Below are 9,952 nucleotides of genomic sequence, written 5' to 3' on the forward strand. Positions count from 1 at the left end.
AAAAAAAAAAATTGAGAGAGAAGGATAATCCGATTATTATTCGATAAATCATTTTCCATTTTCTTTTTCGCTCTCGAGAATTTTATTAGGAAAACGATGTAAGTAGTGCTGAACTTTGATCCAATATGAAAAATGATCGTTGAACTTTTAATTTGTTCGATATATTTTTAAATTGTTTGATATGATCATATCGAGTAAATTAAAAATTCAGGGAGCGCATCGGATATTAACCTAAAGTTTAAGAATCCCATCAAATAAATTAAAAGTTTGGAAACTACGCTGCACACGTTAAGTTAATATTCGAGAATTATTTTTATCATTTTCTCAATTTTATATTAAAGGTCGTCGATTTTGTTGGAGACTGTGGCCGTGACATGTCTTCTAGACGGGAATTATTTATTTATTTTCCTCTCTTTTCTCTTTTTGCTTTTTTTCTTTCTTTCTCTTTCTCGGAAATCTAGCAGAAGCGATTTCATCTCGCATACTTTTCCCCATTTTTTTTCTCGCTTTTTCTCTCTCTTTGACTACTTGTACTACCCTTTTACAGTCTTTGAAAAACTCCCCTCGCTCTCTCTCTCTCTCTCCTCTCCTCTTCTCCATCACCTCCGTTCCCGTTCTCCGGCGCCGGAGCTCGAAATCTCCGCCGGCGATCTCGGCGTCCCGAGGGCGGCGAATTCCTCCGGCGACCCGTGCCGAGCGCGCCCCGAGGGCCGTACTTCGCATTCGGGGAGCGAGTGCCTGCGGAGTTCCAGACTGTGATCGTTATTGACTTTGGGGAGAGGTCGAGGTCGAGGTCGAGGTCGAGGTCGTTCGATTTCTCGGGAGGGAGGCGCAGATCTCTTCGTTCGGGCGCTGAGCGGTAGCTTTTCGGTTTTCTGTTCCGTTTCCGTGCCTGCAGGAAGCTGGGGGGAGAGATAGATATTTGCATTGGTGGTGGCGGTGTGAAAGAGAGGGGTCGTTGATGGTAGTGTTGACGTCGTCGAGAGGTATATGATGTCCGGGCGTCCGGTGAGAGATCGGAGAGGGCGGTGGATTTCCGGTGAAACTCATACATGGAATGGCAGATCTTGTTAGCTACGGGAATGCCGACCGTGACGTTGAGCAGGTCCTCCCTCTCTTTCTCTCTCTCGCTCGCCTCTCTTTGTCTCTGAGATATGCGTCGAGTTGGCAACCTTTTTCCCCTCGTTGTTCTTGTTGAGATGTTATGTTGTCGATTACAAATTTGAGGCTTTAGGTCGGTAGATTTCGTTTTATTCTGGATATGCTTTGCGAGCTCTGGACTTTCTGTGGCCATGTCATCAGTTGAGAAAGACTTGTAGAAGTAGAGATTGTATCATGTAGAATCTGGTATCTGTGAGAGGTCGATATCTTCACTGATTCTTGACTGGAGCGACTGCTCCAAACATCGATGAATTGGAAGAAAGTGGAAATGTATAATTCTAAGTTGTGGTTATGACTGGAGACCTGGTGAGATATTGCAGGAAAATGCATTCTGTTCTTCATGCTCAAAACGTGTAATCAACATATTCTTCTCTCTTATTTTGATTAAAAGAGCTTGGGTCATTTCTGTTTTTTCTTCTTGTGGGGGGGGACTGCGGGCGGCAAGGAGTCTTAAAGTTCCTCTGCCTTCTTCTCTGGAAGCTTTGAGGCAATTATATATCGGTGCCTTCTTGCTGTCTCAACAAAGCCTTGGATATGCTTGCTGCTAGTCTGTATTGTAACACTTCGACTGTGGTTGCTGAAAGAGATGAAAGGGTTTCAACTAAGAGTTCTGTTTGTTCGAGTGCTTGGCCGAGACCTAATTAACAGCAGACAAAGAGGGTTCACTTTTTGCTACTTCTTTTTGGTCTGTAATAAATCCTTAATTTGCAGTGGACTCATGCACTAGGATCATGAGTGGGATTGAAGATCCTGGTCCTACTGCATTAGATTATGGGATTGTAACTCTCCCATAGCGTTTTCAATTGTTATGCTCGATCTCAGTTTTCGTCACAAATGCTTGTGATGGCAGATAATATGGCCTTTATAGTGTGAATTATACATATAGCGAATCTTTATGGAGAGAGATTTTAAGAAACAGAGTAATAAACAGTCAGGTTTACAGAAGCTTCTTTCCTTAAAGGTAGTTGGCTAGGAAATTAGGAACGATAATGCTTTATCCGGGATTTTTTTTAATATACTTCAATCAATAGTGGGTGGTTAAATATGATACTCGAGAACAACCTATGTCAAAATTAACCAATGATTCATACGGGTTGGGGCAGACATGGAAGCTTAAGTTTGGAAGGGCGTGATAAAAAGTTCTGCAAAACCTAAGCTGAGGGCTGGCAACATATAAAGTTACATGCACTTCCATAGACAATAGTGCATTCTTACTACAAATGACATAGCGCTGTCCTTGAGTCCGTTAGTGCATACAGGCAATTTAATTCCAATAGATTTTACGCAGGAATGTTGATCATGATTAGGTTATGGGAAAACTACAGTAGTACGACCATTATGCTTGTTTTACTTTAATGCTGTAAAGTATTATTGGGTCATATTATTAATCTTTGGATGCATCAAGCTCTCCATGCTACTTTATACTTATGAAGACAATAGTTGGATAAGGGAAAATGTTTCTCTGTATCAGGAAACCTAAGCTGCTGTCTATCTGGAAACTTGTGCAGTGATTGTCTGCTAGGCATGGATGAAGCCATATGAATATTACGGCTTAATCCCAACTAGCTTTTCCAGTTTTCCTTCCAACTGCTCATATTATTCTTCTTGCTCAAACGTAAATGATGCTCCTACCCTTTTGCAGGCATTGATTGCTTTGAAAAAAGGTGCTCAACTGCTGAAGTATGGTCGAAAAGGAAAGCCTAAATTCTGCCCATTCAGACTATCTATTGTGAGTGTTACTAATAAATCTATTAATGTAGTCCATTGTAAGCTTTTAAAAGATAATTCGCATGACAATATTTTCACAGACGCAACAGTTATCAAGAGAGACCCAGGGAAGAAAGCACCATACAAATGAATCTGGTCTTCCTTCCATCAAATGCATGGGTGATTTAAACCATTGAATGATGCATGGCTTCTTTATCGGTTTTTCTTTGCTGCAGAGGGGAAGAGCCTAAAAATTGATACATGCAGTCATTTTATGTGGATAATTTGTCTGTATTGTTGAATGAAACTAGAGGATTTCATTCTTTACAAGATAATGCTGTCACATGTAATTGCTATCCTCTAGCAGTCTATCTTATGGATTTCATAACATCATTTGGAACGATAAAATCTCAGTTGGGCAAACATTCCCCTAGCAGTCTGTCTTATTGGCCCGAGTTCTTTATTTCTTTTTGCCAGGTAGATTTTGAAAATATCCCTTGGTTATAGGTAATTCCTAGCTAGGTTTATTCTGTCTTACCTCTCAATATTTCTCACAAAAGGTTACCCTAGTCTACTCATTTTACGCATCATTGTGTTCTTGTTCATTAAAACCTGAAGTTTTTGATCTTGGAAAACCGTTTTCAGACTGAAGAGAAACGAACTGAACAAGCAGGTTTTCTGGTGACGCTATTAGTTGGTGCCTCAGTGCTATGTTTCTTCACTAATAGTGTTATGCTACTAACTTGCCCACTGCTCTACTGTGAATTTCAGGATGAATCTTCGTTGATCTGGATATCAAGTAGTGGTGAAAAAAATTTGAAATTAGCATCTGTTTCAAGAATTATTCCTGGACAAAGAACTGTGAGATTCCATTTCTTGCTTTTGTTATCATTTTATTCTCTCCCTGGTAATTATGTTCATGTCAATATTCAGGGAAAGATAGTGTTGCCTTGACTAAATACACTTACCATGTATGCTATCATTAAAGTCTTCTACTTATTCTGTCTATGTCAGGCTGTATTTCAACGTTATCTGCGACCAGAGAAGGACTATTTGTCCTTCTCTCTTATTTACAAAAACGGGAAACGGTCACTTGATCTGGTTAGTGACAGAAACTCGAGATTTTCACTAAGATGCGAAGAGCTTTTCTTTATTTCCAGTTTGAAGTGAGTTCTGTTTTTGCTTTATGCATGTGAGATTTAAATTTTCTCCAGATCTGCAAGGACAAAGTTGAGGCTGAGGTGTGGATTGCAGGCCTCAAAGCACTGATCTCCACTGGTCAGGGAGGACGCTCAAAAATTGATGGATGGGGTGATGGCAGTATCTATCGTGACGTAATGCCTCCTACCTAGAAATTTGTTTGAATGTCCATTTTTTTTCAAATCTTCCGTGCTTTGGCCAATGGTTATGTAAACTACAATTATGCTTATCAGTGAGCTAGTAATGTTTTTATCCGACATCTGGTGATAGGTATATAATATTTGTTACATTGCAAAGAAGATGGATTAATTGCATGTGGGATAAGTGGTTTTGCCATGTTGATGGGTATTTTAGTCTGCTGTGAGACATTAGTGATTGTCTATGGTTGGAAGTCTGCTTTAAGACATAAGTGGTTGTCAGTGTTTTTTTTGTCAATAACATATATTTTGCTCTTAACTATTTCAGGACAATAGAGATTTGACATCAAATAGTCAGAGTGACAGTTCTGCCAGTGCTACACGAGATATTAGTTCTCCAGATATTTCTTTGAGTTCTAATCCAAATTCTTCTCCAAAGACTTTCTATACTGAGAATTCTTTCCATTTTGACCGATCACATGTAGCATTGGACAACACAAACATGCAAGTGAAAGGATCTAATTCAGATGTTTTTCGAGTTAGTGTTTCTAGTGCACCCAGCACGTCAAGTCATGGTTCTGCACCTGATGATTGTGATGCTTTAGGTGATGTGTACATTTGGGGTGAGGTGATATGTGATAGCATTGTCAGGGTGGATGCCAGTAAAAATTCTAGTTTTGTGACGACGAGAGCAGATGTACTTGTGCCCCGGCCTTTAGAATCTAATGTTGTTCTGGATGTACATCACATAGCTTGTGGTGTTCGACATGCTGCTTTGGTTACGAAGCAAGGTGAATTGTTTACATGGGGTGAAGAATCAGGGGGCCGGCTTGGCCATGGCGTTGGGAAGGATGTGACACATCCTCGTTTAGTTGAATCTCTGGCTTTTGCTAATGTTGACTTTGTTGCCTGTGGTGAGTTCCACAGCTGTGCTGTGACAGTGACTGGGGAAGTTTATACGTGGGGCGATGGCACGCATAATGCTGGGCTTCTTGGTCATGGTACAGATGTTAGCCACTGGATACCCAAAAGGATTTCGGGTCCTCTTGAGGGACTTCAAGTTGATTCAGTAACTTGTGGGCCCTGGCACACCGCTCTGATATCATCAAGTGGACAGCTTTTTACCTTCGGTGATGGAACTTTTGGTGCTTTGGGTCATGGGGACAGGGAAAATGTTACGTATCCTAAAGAAGTAGAATCTCTTCTAGGGTTGAGGACAATTGCCGTTGCTTGTGGGGTGTGGCATACTGCTGCTGTTGTGGAGGTTATTGTCACACAGTCTAGTGCGGCTGTTTCTTCAGGGAAATTATTCACTTGGGGCGATGGAGATAAAAATCGCCTAGGACACGGAGACAAGGAGCCACGGCTTAAACCCACATGTGTGCCGGCTCTTATAGACTATAATTTTTCTAAAATTGCTTGTGGGCATAGTATTACTGTTGGGTTAACTACATCAGGGCATGTTTTCACCATGGGGAGTACCGTTTGCGGTCAGCTTGGGAATCCTCAGTCTGATGGGAAGGTACCGAGCTTAGTAGAGGACAAACTCCTTGGGGAAACTGTTGAAGAAATTTCCTGTGGTTCATACCACGTGGCTGTATTAACAGCGAGGAATGAAGTTTATACATGGGGAAAGGGTGCTAATGGGAGGTTGGGCCATGGAGATCTCGAGGATCGGAAAACACCAACTCTAGTTGAAGCTTTGAAGGACAGGCATGTGAAGTATATATCTTGTGGTTCAAACTATACAGCAACTATATGTCTTCACAAATGGGTTTCTGGTGCTGAGCAGTCTCAGTGTGCTGCTTGTAGGCAGGCTTTTGGATTTACTCGGAAAAGGCACAATTGCTATAATTGTGGGCTTGTGCATTGCCATTCATGCAGTTCTAGAAAAGCTTTAAGAGCAGCCTTGGCGCCCAATCCTAACAAACCATATCGTGTGTGTGATTCATGTTATGCTAAGCTGAGTAAGGTTTTGGAAGGCAGTGTCAATAACAGAAGGAACTCCGTGCCTCGCTTATCGGGTGAAAACAAGGACCGATTAGACAAGGCTGATTTAAGATTGTCAAAGGCAAGCATGCCTTCTAATATGGACTTGATTAAGCAGTTGGACAGTAAAGCTGCTAAACAAGGAAAAAAGGCTGACACCTTTTCCTTGGTTCATTCCTCACAAGCTCCCCCATTTTTGCAGCTAAGAGATGCGGTTTTGTCTACGGCAACTGAACTGCGACGCTCTGCACCAAAACCAGTTCATACTCCGTCTGGTGTTAGTTCTAGGTCGGTGTCACCTTTCTCTAGAAGACCCAGTCCACCTCGTTCTGCTACACCTGTTCCGACAACTTCAGGACTTTCCTTCTCCAAAAGCATAACGGACAGTCTGAAGAAGACAAATGAGCTTTTAAATCAAGAAGTTCTTAAGTTGCGTGCTCAGGTATGTCAACTCCATATCGTTATGTCCTTGGATAAATATCCTAGAAAGAAACTAGGAGTCTCACAGCTCTCGTGGATCTGGTTAGGTTGAGAGTCTCAGACAAAGATGTGAACATCAGGAGTTAGAGCTGCAAAGATCAACTAAGAAAGCCCAAGAAGCAATGTTACTGGCTACGGACGAATCGGCTAAATCTAGAGCTGCAAAAGAAGTTATTAAGTCGCTCACGGCGCAGGTTTTATTCTCATCTCTGCATTGCATGTCCATAGTTTGGCTCCATGTCCACTCCTTTAGAAACAACTTTTTTATGACACCAGGATCTGATGATATTCTGATAGAGAAATTTTCCGTAATAAGAGTCCTGAAGAAATTTATCAAATGGCTATCTATGATCCTGAATCTCGATTCTTTATTTTACCCCCTCTTTCAAATATGTAACTTTTCGTTTCATTCATGAGTATGTGCTGCAAATTCCGCTGCCTTTTCTTCCTCAGCAATGGCCGTTAGCTTTTGAGTTTCACTTTCTCACTTATAGTTATTAAGAATTGTCTCCTTTTGTCAGCTGAAGGAAATGGCTGAACGACTTCCACCAGGTGTCTATGATGCGGAGAGTGTGATACAGACGTGCCTGCCGAATGGATTGGAGTTTAATGGCATTTGCCGTCCTGATGCAAATAGCGAATGTCATTCCAGATCAGATTCATTTTGCTCCTCTTTGATGGCTTCATCTGCAGCAAATGAATCAGCGTTAGCCACTGAAATTCAAAATCTTAGTCGATCTCCTGGAACTCTATTTCCAGCCAGTGAAGCCAATATGCACCAACAGAATCAGTTCCCTCTGACCTCCAGTAAGACAGATGATCACCGTGATGTCAGGCTTCCTAATGGCGAACAAGGAAATCAGGCAACTAATAGTAATGGCACGGAGGTGGTCCATGGTGGAGAGTCTCGGCCCTCACAAAGTGGAGAGAATGGGATTGGTTCCGGGAACTCTGCATTGACCAGTAACATTATTCAAGTTGAGGCTGAATGGATCGAACAGTATGAGCCCGGTGTATATATTACCCTAGTGGCCTTGCGTGATGGAACTAGAGATCTTAAGAGAGTGCGGTTCAGGTAATGAGCTGATTTCTTTGTCTCATTATTTAAGCATTAAATTGGTTTCATCAGTTGATCTTTGAGATGGTCCTGAGCCATGAGATGCTTTGATGACTCATAAGATTGTGTTCTCATGCATTCTGTCCCAGTTTCTATGAGTTTATTATTCTCATTAACCAAAATGAAGGTCATCTCTGTTTGATTGGCACTTATTCTTTGTATCTACCTATACTACTTGACCTGTCTTGGCTGTGCAGTAATAGGGTTAGCTGTGGGAATTTTTGTTCACTGATACCATCTCATATTTTTTTTTTAGGAAAATGCAGCATGCCTCCTGAAAAATGTATCATTTCATGTAGGCACCATATCCTGTGGGCATTGTGCTTTATTCCTGTACTTAGTTTGTCTTAAAGAAAACAGGAACCTAGGACATGTCTATTCTACATAGTGACACTTATATCACTAGATGGAGGTGCAGAATTTATCTAATAAAAGTGCAGTTTTTGGCATTGCCGGTTTCCTTCTTATTATGATGATGTGCCTGTTTGGCTCATACGTCTTCCACCTTAATGGCAATTAATTTGAGAGTGCATTTGCAGCCGGAGAAGATTCGGGGAGCATCAGGCAGAGACTTGGTGGTCAGAGAATCGTGAGAGGGTCTATGAAAGGTACAATGTCCGTGCGTCGGATAGGTCCTCGGCTTCTAGTCAGGCTGCTCGTAGATCTGAAGGATCCATGACACCGACTTCTTGAAGTTGCCCATATTGCACCAATGGAACTGCCAAAAGACTTCGATTCCGTCGCGTCATGGTTCAAAGGCCACGACATTGTCGGTATGAAGGGAAGTGGACATCTTTTCATTTCCCTTTTCAAGAGACCTAACTTCCACAATTTTTGACGCCCCTCGCAACCATCTCCTTTTTTTTCCCTCTTGTTCTTTATTTACTTCTATTTATTCTTGGGTGCTGCCCAATTTATAGATGTATGATGTATTGTAGTGTATATAATATCGACTGCGAGGGAGCAAGAAAGCCTCTTGCTCCTTGTCCAGTGGATCTTTCTTCTTTTTAACTTTGCGATGATCTACATGTAGAGAGAGTATCAGTTGAGAATCGGATCAGCCAACTTGCGGGTTATATCTTTTGAGCAAAAATTTTGGCTGTCTTCATAAATCCAATCCTCATCGTGCCCGACACTTAAGTCAAACATTCGAGCGAGGTTCAAACTTCCTCGTGCTTGAGTATTGAGATCGTACAATTGGATAGATGGTTCAGCATGATGCTTGCTGTGTTGCTAATGTTTATAAGCGAAGTACCCATTACGCCAATCTAAATGTTCTTGACAAGATGCTCTTTTTTATTCCCAGTTTGTTCTTTTTGGTGGATCTGATCCAATCCTTCATTGTTATCTCAGTGAGGTTGATAGGGTCGATCATTTTTTAGGTTTACCAAACTTGACAATCATGAAGATGCTCTACTTTATCAAATGAAATTTTTGATAAATTATGCCCCCACATTTTATGCCTACTCTCTAAACATGTGAGAGCTTACACGAAGTCAAAAAAGAGCAAGTGACCGGTTGTTTTTGACAACTTCGCCAAACCGAGTTTTCAACTAGATTTTGACATGGACGGTTCAAAGTCAACCGAGATTAATTGTTTCTCTCTAAGTCAAACGACTCTTTGACATTTTCCAGCCATCAGGAATCTCGACATTGGATGGATTCTCGACTACGGGAGAGGACCCGTTTCTCACGGATCAGTGCGACTTAACAACTATATCCCTTGATTTCCGGCACAATTCTAGTTAGACAATCAGCAACTTTAGACAACCGTTTTGGTTAGCAAAGGAGATTTTTTCTTTTGATCGAAAGTTAGCAAAGGAGATTACGTGAGTATAAGATGAGATGAATTTCGTAAATAAACAATGGAGGATATCTCTAACATCCCCTTCAACGAAAACCGTCAAACGGGTGTATCAGTTCGGGTCGAAAATGGTTCAGCTCATAATTGACTTATTTCCATGCAATACAAATGTAGTGACTTATATCCCACTCATACTCGACCTGACTAATATTATTAAAACACTTCCATAATTAACCAAATTTAGGAAAACTTAGAGAGTGTGAATTGAATAAGCGCGAGATCGAGTGAGGGCGAGAAAAAGTGAAGAGAGAGTTATATGTAGGTTAGGTTTAAACAAGTTGTAAACCTATTTAATAC

At 41.2% G+C, this 9,952-nt stretch overlaps 1 protein-coding gene across 2 annotated transcripts; it reads left to right on the top strand.

Moving 5' to 3' along the window:
- Positions 1-530: 530 nt before the first annotated feature.
- Positions 531-8,867, top strand: LOC115684629 (PH, RCC1 and FYVE domains-containing protein 1-like). 2 transcript variants are annotated; one of them, XM_030609446.2, is made up of 9 exons: positions 531-1,105; positions 2,804-2,890; positions 3,640-3,729; positions 3,883-3,969; positions 4,083-4,202; positions 4,534-6,636; positions 6,722-6,868; positions 7,196-7,749; positions 8,331-8,867. In XM_030609446.2, exons 1-9 carry the CDS (start codon positions 1,058-1,060, stop codon positions 8,482-8,484), a joined length of 3,390 nt encoding a protein of 1,129 aa, XP_030465306.1. In that variant the 5' UTR covers positions 531-1,057; the 3' UTR covers positions 8,485-8,867. The 2 variants fall into 2 exon arrangements, with proteins under 2 accessions (XP_030465306.1, XP_056164263.1); XM_056308288.1 differs by lacking the exons at positions 531-1,105; positions 2,804-2,890 and adding an exon at positions 3,001-3,048.
- Positions 8,868-9,952: the final 1,085 nt, after the last annotated feature.

Source organism: Syzygium oleosum, unplaced genomic scaffold, assembly GCF_021117445.2.
Source record: "Syzygium oleosum isolate NSW1041296 unplaced genomic scaffold, Sole_v2.1 Sole_v2.02, whole genome shotgun sequence".
In the NCBI taxonomy this organism is placed as follows: domain Eukaryota; kingdom Viridiplantae; phylum Streptophyta; class Magnoliopsida; order Myrtales; family Myrtaceae; genus Syzygium; species Syzygium oleosum.